Source organism: Bombus terrestris, chromosome 7 (genome assembly GCF_910591885.1).
Source record: "Bombus terrestris chromosome 7, iyBomTerr1.2, whole genome shotgun sequence".
Classification (NCBI taxonomy): Eukaryota; Metazoa; Arthropoda; class Insecta; order Hymenoptera; family Apidae; genus Bombus; species Bombus terrestris.
The window spans coordinates 3,050,020-3,071,932 of record NC_063275.1 but is presented as its reverse complement, the minus strand read 5'-3'; the positions used below and the strand labels follow the sequence as shown (position 1 = coordinate 3,071,932).

The following is a 21,913-nucleotide window of genomic DNA, read 5'->3' as shown; positions in this document are numbered from 1 at the left end:
AACAAGAGTTAAACGATAAGCTGCTCATATCCATGGTTAGGTGAGATAAGTTTTATGACGTCCCCATTATTTCGAGAACCCTTTCCGTCGAAACATTGTAAGCAGACCCTCGGGACACCTATTCGGTGATAATTTTTATTGTCTCGAATGATTTATGTGCAACCCATTAGAGTACATGCTCTAGAAGCTTAACCTATCGATAGCTCTAGGTATGGTTAAAAAGAATAGAAGAATTCTTGTTCTATTCTTTTTCTCTTTTTCCCTTTTCTGTTAGGTTAGGCACGTCTGTTACAACGACGCATCTTTATACGAACATGAAACCTAATCTGTCGAGCGTTGTGATCTTTATTTTGATAGAACAAAATGGATCATACGTAATTCGATAAAATAATATAAAACGGAAAATATTGTGCATCCATTATTTCCTTCTAAAACGAAAGAAACTTTTCGGACGACCTAATATTTTGGCTATCAGGAATATATCATCTTTCTTGTAATTTCTTGTAGGTATCATTCTTCTCTTTGTAGAGTGAAATATTAATACATACTAGAGATAGATTATAAATATTCATACAATTTTATACTTCTCTGGATACGATTAAAGAAGTGAAACTTAAATAAGAATTTCTTTCAACCTTTATATATTATAATAAATACTCAATTTTACATATATTCTGTACTTTTACATATTGCATATACCCTGTACATTTGTACATATTTAATTTGCATATTTAAATACATAAACCTGAGTTATTTAATACATAAATATATAAGTCCTCAGTTTAACAATGAACATGTCTTTCAATCTTTAAGAATTCAAACAATAATTCTAAAAATAGTATTGACGGACTCTTAAGGGATGAAAATTATTATCACAAATTACTATTATTCATTATATTACATATATTGTATAACAATTCCTAAAATAATATTCTTTAAGGACCATTATCTCACGTACTAATGAATAACATATTAATAAAAAATCAAAAGAATCTTTTCAGTGGATAATAATTAACCACTGTGTATAATTATGCGTACATATATGTACGTATATACAAATACTCACGTACTAATGAATAACATATTAATAAAAAATCAAAAGAATCTTTTCAGTGGATAATAATTAACCACTGTGTATAATTATGCGTACATATATGTACGTATATACAAATACTATAAGAGAGCCGCTGTTCCTCTCACAACCGAAACTTTAGCTCGTCCTAATTAGTATCGATTACCGAACATCCCCCTTTTCTCTGCCAGCATTATACTTATGCAACGTTCCTCGTTCGTATCTCATTCTATCCAAAGTGGCCCCCTCGTGACTTTCACGGCGAAAAAAGGGGATGACCCCCGGGCCAAAACTCTGCCCGAAGGGTGACCATTAGATCGCGGCGGGAACATCGAGGTGAAGTTTCCTCTCGTTGAATGCGCACGAGCACCGTGCTCTATGTTCATAGAGGAATCACAATCCGTGTCTTTCCTTCCGGCTAATTAATCCTGATCGACGATGACACGTACAGTAGGAGATGGGATGAAATGATTGGGGGACGAAGCATTCAGAAAGTCGCAGAAGTTCCTGGTTCTATTACGTCTAGACGTTTTATAGAAGAATTAAATATGAAAGTAGAAGTTGTGCAGGAATTTTTCAGTTTGTCTTGAGGGAAGATTCATTTAAAAATATCCATTGATTAAGAAATTCTATATCGCTTTCAATTCTGTGGAAAAGTTTCATTTAAAATAAAAGTACCAGATTTCTTTCAAGTTCCCCGGAAGTCTTCTTCAAAAGTTATATTTAAAATTTCCTTTGACAATCTTGAAAATACAGCTCAAGATATCGATAAGGAAAGATCCTATATTTTAATTCTATTCAAAGCTTTCTGTGAACGCTTCTGAAGCATCGCTTAATAAAAATGTCTCATTTGTTACGCTCAGAAATGCTCAGCATTGTCTGGATTGTTTTAAACAGCCCACCTGATCGTTAACGATACAAAATTTCACTTGTCTAGTTTACCTAGTTTAAGAAATGAACAAGGAGGAAATAACAGAAAGTAAAGAGAAACCATATTTCCCCTAATTCTTCCACGAGTCTTTTTTAAAAATTCTTTAAATATTTAAGCTTAAAACGTTAATTAAAAATCTCCTATATTCTTAAAACATACGTTCCAAGACATTAGAAAAACAAGGGATTCTGTATTCTAATTTCACCCAAAAATTTTCTTTGCAGATTCTTGAAACACAATTTTATCTGAATATTCTTAAAACATACGTTCCAAGACATTAGAAAAACAAGGGATTCTGTATTCTAATTTCACCCAAAAATTTTTTTTGCAGATTCTTGAAACACAATTTTATCTGAATATTCTTAAAACATACGTTCCAAGACATTAGAAAAACAAGGGATTCTGTATTCTAATTTCACCCAAAAATTTTCTTTGCAGATTCTTGAAACACAATTTTATCTGAATATTCTTAAAACATACGTTCCAAGACATTGAAAAACAAGGGATTCTGTATTCTAATTTCACCGAAAAATTTTCTTTGCAGATTCTTGAAACACTGCATCGCGTACTAAAACTACCTTATATCCGAATTTCTATAAATACAAAATTGCATAATCCTGTGTAGTACTTGTTGTACACCATCAATAAAACGGCCAAAAGACACGCGGAAGCGTTGCCAAGCGCATTCCACGCGCGATTCACCAGATGCCACGAGAAATCTCAGAGGGCGATAAGGATAGTTTCGGTTTGAGGAAATGCAGATCAGAATTGTCGTTAGCCAAATAGAGCGAGCAAACGTAGAACCGTGGCACGGTCGTAAAACTTTAAGAGCCGCCCATGAGTATTTATCTACGTTCCTTTCTGTGGATTCGTAAACGGAACCACGGCAGCGAATCTTAGCCAGACAACCTGACGAACGGTCGACTTTTCGTCTGGTATCGTCGGTTTACGACCGCGTCGACGATAGATGTTGTCTGATCATCGTCGGTAGCGGTTCCAGTTCTCTTTGCGACGTCTTTTCGAAACTCCTCTTCGTGTTTCCTGCTCCTTCTGCTTGAAACGGATCCGATTACAGTTTTTCCGTCTAGCAGTAACAGCCTATCGAAGAGTGAGCTTGTTGTCTCTTTGAAGATGAAGTAGACGAGGTTGTTCGTCAGCGACGAGTGAAGGAGAGGGTTGTATAGGTATGGCGAGAGGAGCCGGGTTAGGTTATCGAACTGGTTCGAGTGGTGTAGAGTGTTTCTTCATGTAGGAATGGTTTCTAGAAGGCTGATTTTCTCGGAATTTTTAGAATAGGATTTTTAACCGCTCTATACATTCACGCTTGGAAGTTTGGTGCGTTTTTCGCTTTCTGGACGAAACTGAGATTTTTGTGGATTTTGCTGGAAAATAAGAATATTATAATTGTGGCTTCTATTTTTCATGAGATATGAATTTGGAATAGATGTTATTAGTTTCATTATTTGTTAAGTAGTATCTGGATTTTCTAGAAATTTTTCAGAAAGAGTTTTCAACAAAGCTAGTTGAAAGTTTGAATTTCTTGCTAAGTGCACTGATGTCTTAAGAATCTTCAACGGAATTAAATATTTCTTTGATAAAAAAAGAATTGATTAATACATTAAGAATTTGAAAGAAGGAATTTCCAACTGTTGATTGTAAGATGTCCAAAAAAATATAGTAAAAATGATATGTAAACGCAAAACAAAAGTTGTCAATGAAAATATTAAAAGCATGAAATAAAAATTAAAATACCAAGTAGAACGGCTAACCTAAAACTTTTCTTTCATCACGCCATGCTAAAAATATTACATTCCCTATACTATACAATTTACGTTATATACATACACATCCAAACGTACGTACAGAAATATATAAAACCATCCACATAGAACCGATAATATCCGGTAGCTTACCGGTTAATGCTACGACAGAACGATGTATGTATTGTGGTCTTTTCGGCTGGATTTATCCTCCATTATAACGTCGGCGTGGAGTGTGTGTTCTCGACATAAATGGGCCCTATCGCTGTCACGTGGACAAAGCACGGGTCGACGTGCCCGTGACGGCAACGCGATACCTCCACCTAACAATAATCATAATAATCATAATCATAATCATAATCATAATAATCGGAATCATAATCGTGGCGCGGCTAAGGGTTTGCCGCCGCCGCCGATGATAAAGGCAAAACGCGGCATATACTCTCTGTACGAACAGAGAAAGATGTGAAAAGGGTGAGGTGAGTATAGTAGTGGTGGGACCTAGTGCACGTTCACGCGGCTTCCTCCTTCCTTTCCTCTTCCATAGGCTTGCTTCCCTTTACCTCCTCCCCTTTGAATGGGGAGCAGCCCTCCCGCGGCCCCGGATACATCATCGGATCTGAATATGGATTTCTTTCTTTCCGACCGCCGCTTTGTCGAATTATTATTCTCCCTCCTCCTATATGTACTTACCTTAACCCCACCTCCATCCTTTCTTTGTACTCTGGGTGAATCACCTAATCTTGCGCACCTGAACAATTGATAATTTAGATTAGGTAGAGATTGATTACTTTATTTACAATTAAACTGCGAATTTTTATATAATTTTTATGCTTTTATGAACAGGACTAAAGAAATGAAACTTACATAGAAATTTGTTTCATCCAATAAAAATTGTAAAGAATACTTTGGACAGAGCATTGGATATTTTATTATTTTTCTAGATCATATACAGTCTGCAGATTTTTATGCCTCTAAATTTAGTCTAAAAATCCGTAGTTTATCTGTAATATACCTATTGGGAAATGGTATTGTAATTAATTGTGTTATAAGATTTGTTGTGTGGCTTTTTGAAGAGGTTAGGATGTAAAATATTATTGATGTTATTGTATTTACAGGAAAATTAAATGTGCAAAGATGTACAAAAGATATTCAATGTAAAGTATTTAGTGTAATATTCAGAGAGTGAAACAGATCTCCAATTAGCGTTCACTTCTCCTATTGAGATTGGAATTGAGATCAGAAAAACTTGAGTTTGCCTGAACGTTCATAATTTATTCATAGATAACCTCCATACAACAAATTTATTTTATGATATAGTATATAATATGTGTGCTGCACATCTATATATCATCAAAATTACCATGTTAATCCTCTTCCTGAAATGTAGACTGTAGACAATATAAACAAAACGAATAGAGAATGAAAAAATGAATGTCAGTATGTATGTATATAATTCCAATTCAAACAAATTGCAAGTGCAGATTGCAGTCCATATATATGTTACATTATAAGTTATAACATAATATAACCAAACTTGTTTATTTTGTCTCATGTACCTCCTTTTCATATTTTCGTTTCATCTTTTCCAACATACCCTTACATGGTTTCAGTTCAATTGATTCACTCCGTTGATGGTAAAATCAGATTGCACCGTGATTGCAGCTCATACATGTTGCATCTAACCTATCTGTTATTCATACATGTTAATCTGTTTGCCTTGCCCTGTTCATTTTTCAATTATAGTTTCATTCTTTTCCATTACTTTTTTCCTTTGGTCGGTTCTTTATTCTCTAACCATCTCGAATATCCGTAGCTCACCGCGAGACTTTATCCCGAACAGAGTGTGCACTCGACTGTTGCATCCTTTTCTCCATTCGTTCACTTTGCCTCCTTCCCCACCGCTCGACGCTGGTTATCTAGCGCGACGGTGACATCCTGCGCGGTATCGTTTGCCCATGATTCCATTTCGAACGATTTGTCTGGGTAAACGGAGTCCTCTCGCGGGATCAAGTTTTTGCGGTTTTTTGATCGTCTTCAGTGGCCAACTGCGGTTGGTTGTGCGGAAAGGGATCCTTTTTAAACTTGTGGCTTTGTTTCTGTGGAATTCGATTAAACGGAATACGTGTTCGGTTTTGTCATTGATTTTTGATATTATTGTTTGTGACAACAATTGAGTTTTCTGTGAAATTTAGAAATGAAAATACTTAATAAAATTGTATCAAATTGTTATGCTAAATAATATACAATGAAAATTATTTAATGTTTTATAAAGTAACGACAACGTTTTCTGAATCTGAGAATTCGAGAAAAAAATTCCTTAGACCCTAAACTGATAACTTTTCAAATCTTATATTTAATATATTATAAATTCCATGCATGGGTTTATACATTATAATCATAGTTGCACTAGAATTTCTTCTTTAAAATATTCCTTAAATTTTAGATCTTTGTTTCAGTATATTTTAAATTCTATGTATCAAGCTATGTAAATTACATCGTAACGTATACACTGCATCGTAAATTCGTCCCACGAATATATTCTAAGAATTCTTTAGATCGAGGATTCTTGCAAAATCTCTATCTACATTCCTACAACCATTTATGTATATATGTATATGTATTTATCTTCCTCCGTCTCTGGTCTATCTAACCTTGACCGCGTTAGTCGATGAACCATCGATACCTTTTCCCCATAAGAACCGGCCACCCGAACCATATCGCCAACCGCCTATTGATTGCAATATTGCGCGACTAACACGTATTTAAGGGTAGCCGACCAATAAAATCTTCTATTTAACCATCGGCTTAGCCTTTTCATAAACATCGATACTTCAAATGACTGGGATGATCTTCTCGCCGATGATGCCAATACACTATACGTACACATAGGACGCATCCTTCGTCCCTATAATTTCGGGTTTTATGATCTTTCGTAACATTGTATAACATACAATAGTACTTGGACTTTGGCTCACTCTATTTCAGATTTTGTTAAATAAAAATATTTATATCGATGACAATTATCGATAATTGTGGTTACAGATATTTTTCCATTTCCAAAAACTTCAAATATTAAATAGCGTGATTTCGTTGTGGGGGTGGAAGGGTGGTGGGAAGAGGTCAGTGAAAGAGACCGTGGTCAAACAAATCCGAAATAGGTATGGAAGCTAGTCGAGGAGTTTGGCGCGCAAACAAATAATAAACGCTCCTACGCCGTTGCACCGGTCAGCCTCGTTAGATGACTCATGTGATTTCCGCGCTAGAGATTGAAATTGCTGGCGGAGGATACGGTGGTGATTAGAAAGAGGTTCCGTGGTGATGGTACGTGGTACTGGTTTTTTTGAGAGCATAAATTCTTATAGGGAATTAATATCAGCGGTAGGAAGAGATTCGAGAAATGCTGTGATTGTTTCATTCGAAATGGTGGTACGAGGAAATTTGAGGAAGTCAAAGGAAGAAATTTTGATTATGCTTAATCGACTTAGTATAATTTTTGGTGACTTAAAAGAGAAGGTGAACATTGCTAACGGATCAAAAGATATGTATTTAGGAAATGTGGTTGCTTAATTCGAAACGAGTTTTTAAACATTCTACGAAGTTAAAATTCGTAAGGAAAGCAGGGAAATAGAATTGAGAAAAATAAAATTCAAATATTGACTGAATTTCTCAATAAATAAAATCATATTTCTTTTTATCTACAGTAAAAAATATCATTTTATATATTTGTAGCGGCACATGAGTCAGAGGACGATGTGAATCGAGATCGACTCATGTTGTTTTGCCTCGGGACATTGACACCGTCTTGACGTACAAAACGTAACGATAAACAAACTCCGGACAAAACAATATCGCCGCTACGTGCAACCGTCAACCGAAGGTCGAATTTAAACTTTCCGGTACTCCCCAGACCAATATAAATAAACGAACGCGATCTTTAAGACAATTAGTATCGAGCGAACGTAAGCGTTACCTAGCGTACGAGTATCGAACATTCTTATACCGAGTGACTTTAAGCGAACGACACTGTACTATATATTTAAAAATACTTTTAAATACATTTGACGGCACAAGCATCAACTCGTCTCGTTATTATATTATTCACTTAGCTCAAGAAACAAAAGAGGAAAAGATACGCGGCATTGCAAAAATATCAAAGATATGAATGTAAATATCAGTATGAAAAGTATGAGAGAAAGAGGTTAACTTAAATAAGAGATAAATTATCCCAAAGGATTAATAGCAACACTGACTTATCTTCCCTTTAGACCACATCTGTAATTCCGAGTAGCCAGGCGCTTCGGGAGTAATCGAGTTCGTGGGCAGATTAAAATCTTCTCAAACTCGCATTAAGGAAGCTCGAAGGCGCGTCCGCACGAGAATTGGTCACTCCCTCGGCGTGTGTCGTACGTGTAGAAGTTGACGCGACGACCCGTTCCCTTAAACGTTGCCCACGGGGTTGCAATCATCGTTCCCGGGCCCGGCCAAGGCCACACCCTCGATTCTCATTAAGATTTACCGCCTAAACGACCGCTACCTATGCTCCGAAGAGGGGCAACCTTTGAAAAATAATAGAAAATGACAGGACCACTTCTATTCTTTCTTTTTTTTCCTATATTTCCTGTTTTTTCTTCTTACGACGTCGACGCCGCGATTAACGAGAGGCGGAGACACGGTTCCGAACTTCTAGACTCTTTTTTTTTACTTTTATTTACTTTTTTTGTAACTAATCCTTCCTCTGCTGTTATTTCAGATTATACTAGATTGGTATATATAAAATCTAAAATTTATCTGTATTTTTTAAATTTATTTAAATTTGATACTGAAGTAAATACAAAGCTTTCTTATACAATATTTTATTAACTGATACTATTACATTATAATAATTTATCAACTAATAAAATTACATTATAGATATATTGACAAGTTACAAGCAATAGGTTAGGAATCTCTTTTCTACAGTCTCTTACAATTTTAAAATAATTTATGATTTTTACAATTCCCTTGAAAAATTTCACTTGTTTATTATCAAACCTGTTACTATCATGCAAAGATATTGCATTATTCGTGAATATGTTTGCTGGTAGGTACGCTCCTTAAAACGGGGAACTGATCTTTCTCGGTAAAGTTAATTGCAAGCGAAAAGTCAACCAATCGTTCTCCCTACATGTGGTATATATTGAGGGGTAGGGAAGATACGATATTTTCGCGCGTCTGCACCAGAATATAGGTTTTTGCACGCAGGTACTCATTACGAGTGGCCGGCATTAAATAAATTCGATAATTGAGCCGGATGATCGGACATGTTGGATCTCTTTGCGGCCACCCGTAAATTAATGGAGCTTTACGAGGAATTAAATTCGACACGCTTTCTCTGAGATATACCGTGTACACGCCTCTTTGATTCTTTGTACGCTTTCACCCAGGTGCCGTGAACTTTTCGGTAGATGAACGCCGCAGAAAAAAATGCCGCCGGTTCATGTAACATTTTATCCCTAACCAAACCCTTTGTAGCAAGTAAATATACCGCCGTTCGTAAGTATAATAGTTAAATATTTAATAGGACATTTATGGAGAAATATAAAATCGGAAAATCATATTGGAAAATTATTAAAATACTTCTTTCGATATAAATTCGGATCAAAAGGTCAAAAGCTTTAGGTCATTATAGTGAATTTGTATACATGATTACTGATATAAATTTGTATTGAAGTATTCTTTCAATAATGAACTGAAGTAATATATTTTTTAACGAAATGTAATGTTTAAAGTCACTACTATAAATTTGAGGTTATGGAACATATTATATCGAAATGTTTCGCTCGCAACGAACCGAAATACGTGCATTCAATTTATTTTGACAAAAAAATATTTAATACTAATATGGAAATATAATGTTTAATAAAATTTTATATTTTATGTCACTACTTTAAACTTGTAATTACGAATATAAATTCAATATTAATATTAAAAAATTTCATTTACATTGAAAACAATTAATAACTTTTACTAGCAAGATTCTTGAAGATTCGTGTGATTCATGTGATAGGAAAGTTAAGTCTTCTTGTCTCATGTTACGGCGTAGACAATCCCTGTTGTCGGTTCTTGCGGATCCTCTTATATTGTCGGGCATCGGTTACCCTTAGCTGTTGCCCTTCGTCCTTTTCCCCTCTATAATTTTCACTCGAATACCTGCTCTAATTATAGGTGGTTCGTCACGGCGAGAGTTCCTTTGTGGGTAGCCTCGGTACGAGCGAGGCTACCGAGTAGCTGTCCTCTATGCTTCGTGAAAATACAGGGTGGGCAAGTAATATATGACATGAGAGTGGGGAGAAGGAAATTCCGTGATTCGAGAATGATAGGGGAACAATATTAATCTATATAGATACACTGGATTTTTTAAATGATAATTTTCAAAATAATATTTTCCTTTTACTTGAAGCTTGCATCGACTGCCTGAATTAATTTTTTGTAAATGCAAAAAAGTATATAAAACTCGTTACATTAACATACGTTGATAATTCTAATATTAACTTCATTAAATCTGTAACTCATCCTCACATCTCATCTTCCATTCCAACTAATATAAATATTTTCATGAAGCTACGACTAATACAATAATTTTGATTAAGATTTTATGACAATTATCATCTATTTGATAGTCCTAATATTAAACTTACTAAATCTGTACCTAATCCTATAACCTAACCCTAATCTAACCTCACATTCCATCTTCTGTTTCAACTTACATAAATATGTTCATAAACCTATGTGTATAATAAATTAGTTAATATTTTATTCGATTTTTATATTAAGCAATTTGGTAGTTTTAATATTACGTTTATGAAACTTCAACCTAACCTCACTTCTGATCAATTCCAACTTACATAAGTATTTCCGTAAATCTATCACTATAACTTGGTTGAGATTTCATAAGAAGGTTCACGTAAGAAATCGAAGGATAATAATAATAATGGTTGCTGCTTCCGGGATTGTTTCAGGTATCTGGGTGTTGAGCCACGGTTGAATAGCGGATCAAGTTCTGGAAGCGGTGGCGATGGTCAAGCGCAGATCGTTGGCGCGGGTGTGATCGGGCCGGCAAGCGCCGAAAAGAACTGCAAGAGTGTGCACCTGACCGCGAAGCAGCAGGCGATATGCTCCCGCTCGCCGCCAGTCCTGCAGGTATTTACCTCACGGCAGGGGCAACCTCTCTCCTTCACCGTTCGGATTAATGGCCGGGGAAGCACGCGGCTAATTCGATTCGCCGGCCCTCCGCGCGGCCTGTTGGCCGAACGTTTACGACATTGTCCGCACGATCTTTACACTTTGTCGATTTTTCAAAGAAGGACCGATGAGAAATCAATATTCCATTTTTTCCCCATACTTCTCATTTTTATTTTTTTGAAATGTTCTTTTTTTTAGGTTAGTTTCTTAATTGTTCAAACATTTTTGATATTGTTGATATTGTACTATCTTTACACATCTTTTTACCAATTTTCCAGCGGAGAATCAATGAGAAATCAGGCTTTCGATCGTTTTTCGTCCTTTCTTTTCAATTTCATTTTTTTAGATCAGATTTTTATTGGCCAAGCATTTGTGATATTGGTCGTATGATCTTTACGCCCTGCGGATTTTTCAACAGAGGACTAGTGAGAAATCAATTTTAGATTCTTGTTTGTTTTATGTTTTTTTAATTCTCTTTTTTTAAATTTAATACGCTGTTGGTTAATCGTTTGTGATATTGTCTATACGATTTTTACATTCTACACTTTTCTTTTAACAGGATACTAGTAGAAAATCAATTTTAGATTCTTTTCTTCTTCTTTCTACAAAAGTGAAACTGTTGGCTATATTGTAAAACTTATACCAAAGAAACTAAAAGGGAAGGAATTTGCATGAAAAAGTTAAAGTTTAGATAATGTTGCCATAAGTGAATCAGTGGCAGAGTGAGCATTTTGGTGCACCGGTAAATTTTTCTTTACATCATCTAACGTCAATTAGGTGGCGAATTAAACATTTTCGATATAATAGCGTATACGGAAGAATTTTTCAAAGATTTCTTTGCTTTCCAAAATTGATTACCCGAGAGATATAAAAACCATAAGAGTTCAGTAATAATAACAGTTTCCCTGCATTACCGTCATCGAGTTTCGTCGTTAATGTGAACCGAAAGTATAATTTTGTGAGAAACCTAAATGTACGTGTGAAGCATTTAATTTTCCAAGATCGAAAAATCAAAAACGAAAAAATGCACAGCATCGTTAAGGGGCGAATAGCGTAATTTTGCATTGAACCGTATCATTAAATATGCATACGTAAAAGGGAGATCATGGGCAATTAAATGTTACAGGGACGTTCGACTTTTTCCTCAGACGCTTTCTTTTTCAATTTCTATGATGATAGCTACCCCATACGTTTATTCTCTCGAATTCTTTTGATATTCTGTTATTAAATTATTTTCTTCTATTAACTCTTCATCTTCTAACATATTCGACTTAAACTTTCTTTAGATGAAGAAATAATAAATAAATATGATAATAAATAATAATAATTGTAGTATCGTAACTACTATAGTTAGTTTATTAATGACAAGTAGATTGAACAGGTGTTAATTGAACAGAAAATAATGTTGGTTAAACATGAACTAATAAAACGTATAATAATCAACACAACTAGCTAATTAATCAACGACTCTCATCAACGCAAACCACACTCTTTGACATCTCAACTCGGACTGCTGTTAATTCGTTTGTTGTCCCCTAGCAACCCCTTGTCTTTTGTCTTAGCCTCATTACATATACGCTCAGCAATCGCTTGTTTATAATCCGCACAACACCTCACAGGCCCCTCATCCATGATACTACATAATAATGATACAATAATTTATTGTATCATAGATTTTACGTTTATTGGATTGAGGTTCCTTAACACACCGGATTAGTTTCCTTGATATACATTTTCTTATTTTAAGAATAATTATTCTAGCATTTCTTCACAACTATTTCTTATAGCATACATTAGACACAAATGTAGTATACATAATAATAATACAACATAATATAACAACGTTTCATTGCCCTTCTAAACAAATATAATATGTATAACATAACATAACGTATAACACAATAATATATAACATAATATATAACAATAATATATGACATAATATATAACATAACATATAACACAATAATATATAACATAATATATGTTGAGGTTATTAGATGTATAAAGAGAGAAAACGCGTGGATAAAGTGTAAGGTACAAAATATATATATTTAATAGAGAAGTGTAATAATAAGTAGGAATACAATTTGAACTGGTCCAGATCCGCGCGCTAGCAGTGTTATCTTATAACTGAAAAACCCCGAAGCCAACGCCGCCTGTCTATTGTTTATGGTCTGCCATTGTGCCAGTCTTTTGTCTGTATGCTGTCGATAGCTTCAGCGCTTGAGAAAACTAAAAAGACCAGATGTAGAGTTTTCGTAGAAGTGGTGATCACCAACAATATATAACACAATAATATATGACATAATATATAACACAATAATATATAACATAATATATAACAGAATACAGAAGAAATGAAAAGAAGATGTAAAGAGATATAGATTGGAAGAATATAGATAGAAGAAATAAATTGAAATAAAATTTAGAAAGGTATAAACACACATGTGGGCATACATATGTTTCAAGTGCTACGGTGATGTAGAGGGATAAAAAAATGATCCGGGATCGCGAAGGGGAAAATTGAGCGTCGGTGGAAAATGGCGCGAGCGCACCGGTGAATTCGCACGATTCTAAAGAACTCCCGGAATGCAGCGGTCGAGTTGTAGCTTTCGTTTGCCGCGCCTGCAATATTTAATACTCGAGCTCTGGAACAGTCAGGGTCTTCAGTGAACCCTACACGACCTCCTTTCGAGACGCCTCGCAGTCGGTAAATGAAGTCGCGAATTCTCTGATCTTGGATCGAGCCTTGGATCTCCGTGAAACTCTGTTTCTGCCGTTGTAAATTAGTTTGAAACAGCCGAATATTCCGAGTGTTTGCGAAAGTTACGTCTACGAGATGGTATTTCAGTTATTTCAAACAAATTTAGTGGAAGATTTGTTTGAGATACCGAGTAGAAACATTATTCAGAACGTTTAGGCCAAGAATAATTCGTACATTATGTTTCAGTTCAAGAATTATTACGTGGAAATGTAGCATGATTTTGAGAGAAGTGTAACGTGATGCATGGTAATGCTTTTAGAAATGAAGATGTTTTGGAAGATTTAGTTTTTCAAATAAATATATTTCTTATGAGAAAATGTTAAACACTGTGAAATGTTGAGTAAATATTTAGCTGAAATTTTGGAACGAGCACGTTTCGATTTCTACCATGTGAAGATATTCTTTATTTAATAATCACGAAATACGTCCATTTTAATAAATAACAAAAATTATTTAAATTATTTCATCGTTCCTCTAAAAAAAATTTCCTTTTACAGAAATCAGAAATTTGCATGTCGTAAAATGTTGAAATTTTACAATTGCAAACAACCCCTTAATTGCTACTAAAAGTACTTAATTATACATATATTACTTCAAATGCTATAAAGTGAAACACACTCATTTAAAAATTCCAACCAACAACGTCAAACCTTATCCGACCATTTGCTTCGACTTTCTCCTTGTACCATTTAATTCTACGTTCATTAAAAACCAACACCGAGCACAAGAATTCACTAAAAACAAGAAAAGTAACATTTTATTAGTGATACTTTAATATAACCACATCAACATGAAAAAAATGTCAATACACGAGTATTAAAGTGCTCACAGCATTCAAAGGTACAGAATTTACGCTATAATCTCAAAAAGTAATAAAATTCTAAATAATACCTGCATACTAAAATTAACTCCCCATACCAAGGGTCTTTAACCTTTATTCCAAGAAGAGCACCTGCACCGGTACATTTATGACAAAAAGCATCTTGCGTTAGGTTTACAGAACTGAGAGATGTGAGTTTAGTTTTTATGCTATGTATTTAATTTAATTTTTAAGTGACCTATTTTTGAGTAGTTTACACTGTGTAATTAATCTAATGTGCAAGTAATTTACTTTTGTATAGTTTAGATTTTAAGAGAAAAAATCAACTCTTTAATCATCAACTCTTTTTGCATTTTCTACGTTACTATACTGTAGTGAAAGAAAATAAATTTTGAACAAGTGGATCAAAACTGTATGCTTTAAAACTGGTCTAATCCATAGATTAATATATCAACATCAATGTGATATAACCTAAGAAAATAAGATCAAATACAAAAAATCAAATCCATGTTATGCTACTATAAATAAATTCCAATTACATAAATTCTTTGACAATCTGTCGCAGCCTGCGACGGTTGGATGGCATGGCCGGTAAAAAAGCGGTCAAATGTTGCCCAAAATCGCGTTTACCTCTGCCTAATGCACAAATCTTGTCGTGGTGGGGCAGGGCAGAAGCAGTGTTCGTCTAGAAACCGGTGTCTAGGTAAACTCGTGGCTCGATATATCTCTTTGAACGACGCCGACTACCTTGCTTTTCCAAATCTTGCTTACCGACAAAAGACCACTCTATGAATATTCATAACGACACCGCGACGGACGTTTAATCCTCGGACGATTAACCAGATACACGTCGAATGATCCTCGATTTGTTTCGTGTCGAAATTTCGGCCATCAAGCCGTACGTGTTTTCTTTTTATCTTTCTCCATCTCTATGGTCTTTATTCTGACCATGTGTTGACTTGGTTTCAGGTTACGAGTTTGGCTGGAAGTATATACGAGGATACTGCTTGTTGATTCAATCATTGTCCAAAAGAATTGTTTGAAATTTCTGTGTAATAAATGAAATTGAAGATGAAGTTGATATTGATTTATATTCGTCATGACTGTTTGAAATATGATTGGTGTTGTGAGTGGAATTTGGTACTTTGAGGTTAGGAATTGATACAGCTTATTAAGCTCCGTTGTTTTAATTATAAGACTCTTTTATGTGCACCCGGAATTTTTTTCAACATTTCTCAAATTTTACACTTACCACCTACAAAGCGTTCTCTAATTCTCCCAAACACGTAACCTAAATTAACATCGTCCAACGACAACAACAATTTCTGCAAACAACTTCTAATCAGCATTAATCCCAGTGATCGAAGCCGTATTAATTTCAACCACTTGCTATTACAGACAGTGATTACTAACTGCACGTCAACAGATTCTCAATAGATCCTAATATAGAACATGTCCACCCACTGACACCAGTTCAATTACATTCTAATATTAGAATCAACATTAAACGAATCTAATTACAAGCTTACTATACTAGTTACGTAACATAATTGTACATTCTCAACTAATTAATGAGAAGCGATATATTATTACTTTCAGAAATCAAACTGATCTCTATTTTTTAAGAGTTTTCAATTTCACCAAACAGGCACATAATTAGAGTTTAACTCATTTTCATAAATCTATTTATTACAGAGAGATATAAAATATCACGAACACCAAGATAAATTTTCGAAAATTTATTAATCTTTGTAATTTGTAATTATTATCTTTCTCTGCATTTTAATTTATCAAGTTGATCAGCATGGTTTTTGAGAGACTCGTATATGTACATACTCATGTGAAATTGTTTTCTTTTCCACTCGTGGTTTTCACACAGTTTTTACTTTCAGGCAGTCAGCGCGGGCGCGAGGTTGGCCATTGAGGAATGTCAGCACCAGTTTCGGTCGGCCAGATGGAATTGCTCCATCAGCCCGGAAAATCCGGACAACATTTTCGGCGGTGTGATGCTAGTCAGTAAGTAAAATCTTCGTCTTGAAGGGAATAAAGCTTAAGACGCATGCGCAGTGAGAGGAGATCCTCGCAAAGTGGTAGCTTAAGATGAAGAGAAGTTTTAGTTCGACGTGAAAATGGATGTATTCAGAGGTTATGATTGGCGTATTTGAGGCAGGATGGAAATTTGATTTGACAGTAGGTTTTTGGTAACTGAGGATAAAAGTAGTAACTATAATAACACTATATATTTAATTTATATTTATATAAGCATATACTGTAATACACATAAATTCATATGTAGATACAGACACAGACGTAAACATAGATATAGCCATGATTATAGAGGTAATTAAAGTATTTCTCCGAGAAAATGAGATTCTTGGGAATTTTTTTCAAACTTTAACTACGTGTTAAGAAGCGTACAATAGAGAAAACGTAGCCCCAAAGCTTTCATATTTAACACATAATGCAATCCAAAGCAATTAAAAGAAATCTTCTCCCCGTGAGCGAGAAATAATTTTTTTTAATTAAACCTCCCACGGTGCAGGTGTAGCGGTATAATTTTGTTTTTTATTAGAGTAAAATACGCTAGCAGCTTGCAGAAAATGGAAAAACTTGTGCTACAACGGAGAAATTCCGGTGCATCTTTGCAGACAGCCGCGAGGCAGCGTTCGTGTACGCAATATCGGCGGCGGGAGTTGCTTACAGTGTCACCAGAGCCTGTTCCAGGGGCGAACTCACCGATTGCTCGTGCGACAACCGAGTCAGAACACGCCACCCGAATAATTGGCAATGGGGCGGCTGCAGCGAGGTAATTTCCCCTCTATTTGTATTCCCTTCTCCTTTGAAAAATAACGCGCGGGCAAATGATACCATAAATTCGACTCGTCTTATTCTTTAACCTTCCTTAGGCTTGTTCCTTATATAGAAGTCTTTAATGATATTACTTGCTGTTAAACTAACCTTACCAGGCCCGGTCAAACGAGCGGTTTTAAAATTTAATTTAAAATCATTTCGAGTACATTTATTGTTATTTCCTTTACTCATCTAACTTTATGTAAATTCTTATATTATCTGATTAATCGATTTGTCGATTTTTGTTAATATAAGAGTTTATATAAAGTTAGATGAACAAAAGAAGTAACAATGAATGTACAATTTTAAATTAAATTCTGAAACCAGTCATTTAACAAGTCGGGCCTGGTAAGATTAGTGTTAAAGCAACACTAATGCATCCATGATGTTACATGAGATGGAAATATTATACATATAAGCTTTGATGAGTTGGTAGTTAAGTTTTTAATTGAAAAACTGCTGATGATACAATGTCCTTTTTATTCTTGTAGGTTATTGGTTGATTTATTTATGGGACTTCATTTATATGACACAGGATAGAGAATGGTTTAGTTTGAATAAGCCATGATATTTAAAAAGATAAGAGACAAACAGTATAGAGGAGAATTCAGTGATTATATGATAGCAATTCTGTTCTGCTTGAGAATATAGTATATAAACGATACAATATCTTTTTAGAGAATTGAAGTCTTTAATACTACATGTATTTTGTATCGTAAAAGCTACCATTTTGTTTATTAAATTTTTAATATTACAGGTACCTTGTATTACAAACAATACAATCACTCTTTCTTATAAAAATTACAAGATACTTAAAACTATATGAAAATACATTTATTACATTGCATTTACCGTATGTACAAAAACATACTATTATATCTTGCAAAAAACAATTGCATCCTAGTAATGTATCAGAATATTATTCTAGGGTTTAATTTCATAACTCGAAGAAACATTTATTCGGGAGTATTTCCACCCTTCTAAAAACCTTGGCAACTTAATTAATTTCGATTCACTTTAACGAATTCCTCTCTTGGTTCTTACGCAACAACGTCCGTTAATTAAGCGAGGCAACGCGCGCAGACGGTCGAATTACATCGCGGGCGGCGAGCTTAAGGCGGCGTTTTCAATTTCGTGGAAACGTGAAACCGGAGTCGCTCGCGAGTTCTTGATCAATTTTCTTCTTTTTGCTTTATCGTGTATCGATCGTAAATCAATCTAAACGGCTGCCGTGGAACTTAATGAAATTCCGTTCCGCCGACAAACGACGATTATTTTCCACCCTTTTCAGGACTGAGGAGAACAGACCTGAGTATACGTAACAGTATCCTTTTCTTCGTGTTCCGCATGCAGGGTTCAAGGGACAAACCCCTCACCGATACAGAGAACAACAGTGGTTAGCTCTTTCTCGGGAACTGCTGGTACACTAGAATCGACAACGGTTTGCTTATGCTTTCTTCTCAAGACAAATAGATCTCAAATATATAGCTTAATTACTTAATGGAAATTTTATTAATGTTGGAAATAGAACTTTGAAAAATATTTTACAGTTTCTTTGTACGTTGAAATTAGTTTGAGGTTATGAATCTTTCTCCTCTTTAAGACAAATTTTGGAAACTTATTAAAATTGAAATATTGACACTTTCTGTTGAGATGTAGTGAGATTTTTCTTTTAATGAAATCTTTAGATATTTTTCATTAAATTTTAGGAAATATCTTAGAATTCTTTTATCGACTGGAATTTTATTTGAATGCATAGACTATTTTTTAATAGAGATGTTCAATGGAATAATTTAGTAAATTGGAAATTGATGTAGAAAGTTAAATATATTTCTATTATATACTCAAACAAATATTTTACGATCTCTGAAGCATAATATGAATTATTTGATATAGTAAATCTTAGAATCTTTTATCGACTGGAATTTTATTTGAATGCATAGACTATTTTTTAATAGAGATGTTCAATGGAATAATTTAGTAAATTGGAAATTGATGTAGAAAGTTAAATATATTTCTATTATATACTCAAACAAATATTTTACGATCTCTGAAGCATAATATGAATCATTTGATATAGTGGTCGACCGAAATCAGTGGGAATTAGTTAATTCGGTAAAGGAGGCTTGACTAGGGTAGGAAAACGCTGTTTCATTCTGAAGTATATTAACTTGAATCAGTGTTGTTAGTAGTTTATGGGCGGGAAACGTGGGAATGATGTACAGGGTGAATCTCTGTTATCTTGAGTGTTTCCGTCGTTAATGAGCCGATCAAAATGCGTTTTATCCAGAATAAATTGGACCACGGGTTGTATTATATATTCATGATTTCACTACGTTTTTTATTTTGTTTTCTAGGGACCTTAACGCTAAGATATTCTTTTATATGAAGCAAATAAAAAAATTACTATTTCATAAAAAAACATGTAGAGGGTACTGCAAAGATATGGGTCTGAAACTGAAAAGAATTTTTCAAGAAATAGAAAAAAAGTTGACCGACTTAGTAAAAAAAAATACATAAATTTCTAAACTTTTATATATTTCAATATTTAGAAGTATATAGATTTCTCTACAATAAACCTTGATAAAATAATCTTTCTTAAGATTCACCTTTACCCACAATTCTATCAAATTATATTAAAATAACCTTCAGTAAAATGATTTTTAGTGATTTCTTCTGAAGTAACTTTTAACGCAGTTAAACATTCTCTGAACTAACGTCTGTATAATAATTCTCATTTATCAATTTAACTCTAGCTTTCTAACTAAAATAATCTTTTCCAAAATTTACCTTTATCAACAGTATCCTCAGATTAAACACTTGTGTCGTTTGTATTATTTTATCCTTAAATGCTTTATATAATGGTTATAAATGGACACCCTAAAAAGAAAAAACAGAAATGTCAAATAAAAAAGGAATAATCTAAGAATCTAGTTATTTTGTTGACCCTGTAGAACGGAGAGGCCACCCCTGAAGCGCACGGGCGAAGCACTGCCCCGCACAGGCATCCCCAATTTGTCGTCTCGATCTCAGCACGGTCGGTCGACGTAAACCTTAACCCTGGAACGAAGACAAAGCTCGTCCTGTAAACGGATGCATTTCATGCGTACGGCTGACCCCTTGTAGACATTGCTAGCTTACAAGGGGATTAAGGGGGCTAAGCTTGTTAAGTTGCAACAACCCGCCACCTCCTGCCCCCGCACACAGCCCGGACATATCGGCCACGTAACTCGGAACGTGAGTGATGCACATGAGAACGTAAATACGTGCAGAGAGAAAAAGAGAAAGAGAGAGGGCAAGATAGAGGGTAAATAGAGAGATGGGTGGAGAAAGGGGTGGAAGAAGTGGAGGGCAATTGGAGACACGATGCTCGAGGACAAATCGTGGATGAAAAAAATTTATGGGAGTGGGGTGGAGGAGCTAGAAAAAGGAAATAAATGGCGATAGAGAAAGAGGTAAGAAAGTAAGTGAAGATAGAACTGTACCAAAGGGTGTAAAGTATGAAAATGAGAAGAAGTAAAGGTTGTAATTTAACAAGATTACAAAGATTATAAAGAGACGAGAGTGGGGAAGAGGAAAAACGGATAAGAGAAGAAAAAGTTATATTAGAGGTGGAAGGTATGATAGCGGAAATTGAGAAGAAATGAAAAGGAAAAAGAATTGAAAATTAGAATGATTATAGAGATTATAAAGAAAAAGGCGACAAAGAGATGGAGGAATTAGGAAAGAGGAATAAAAGCATAGCGCATAGGAATAGCGCATGAAAAGGGGATAAGAGAAACGCAATTGTTTAGATATTCAAAAGAAAACGGAATGATATCAGAAAACGTAGAGTATTTAGTAGAAGAACATAAAGAAAGAATTTATGAAAGATAGGAATGAAGCAGAAAGAGCAGAACAACAAAGAAAGTAGACACAGAAGGTAACAAGAATTTTGCAAAAAGAAATCTTCTTCAGAAATTCCTATCCAAGAGAGCAGAAAATCTCCAATTCTAAAAGAAAGGAACAAAGAGAGGAAAGCGTGAGAAAAGACAACAGAGAAAAGACGAACGTGTAGCGAGAAAAAAAGGCGGGCTAGACAGATGACCGGGGGAAAAAAAGAAGAGAAGTAGCAGCAAGAGACGGAAGGAGGGAGACACGTGCTCTCGAGGAACTCACGTGGCAGGAAGAAGAGCGGGAAGTGTCGGGAAAGTGGCGCTGCTTTTACCTTCGGGATTACCCACTCGCCCACTTCTGCGGCCTCTGGCCTTTCCCAAGTTCCGGGCACGGATTCCTTAACAAGCCCCGCTGTCCTATCCCATGGGATGCCACGTTTCGTCTACGGCTTCAGCCCGTTGACAGATTTCCGAGATAATGATGTTTGCCGACACTGTCGTGCCTCGAGCTTGGCTAACGAATATCGCTGCCACCGTTATACCTCTCGTCGATAAGTCGTCCGTCTGTTAGTTGGCGCTTTCAGTTGGAATTTCTTACCCTCCAAACGAACAAT

The 21,913-nt window shown here is 35.0% G+C and overlaps 1 protein-coding gene and 1 long non-coding RNA gene across 9 annotated transcripts in view; one reads left to right on the top strand and one right to left on the bottom strand.

Moving 5' to 3' along the window:
• The window catches only part of LOC100652118 (protein Wnt-1), a 77,813-nt gene that overhangs the window by 48,543 nt on the left and 7,357 nt on the right, over positions 1–21,913 (top strand). For all 4 annotated transcript variants that reach the window (XM_003396256.4, XM_048407493.1, XM_048407494.1 and 1 more), the window contains 3 exons: positions 10,765–10,945; positions 16,467–16,590; positions 17,223–17,380. In XM_003396256.4, coding sequence (XP_003396304.1) covers positions 10,765–10,945; positions 16,467–16,590; positions 17,223–17,380 — 463 coding nt within the window. The remainder of the gene's footprint in view (positions 1–10,764; positions 10,946–16,466; positions 16,591–17,222; positions 17,381–21,913) is intronic.
• LOC125385436 lies at positions 1,068–5,848 on the bottom strand. 5 transcript variants are annotated; one of them, XR_007224715.1, is made up of 5 exons: positions 5,127–5,848; positions 4,631–4,778; positions 4,457–4,514; positions 3,917–4,382; positions 1,068–3,385 (listed from the first exon to the last, which is right to left on the bottom strand). It is a non-coding gene; the product is annotated as an uncharacterized LOC125385436 (long non-coding RNA). The 5 variants fall into 5 exon arrangements; XR_007224714.1 differs by having other exon boundaries at positions 4,457–4,778; XR_007224713.1 differs by having other exon boundaries at positions 3,917–4,514.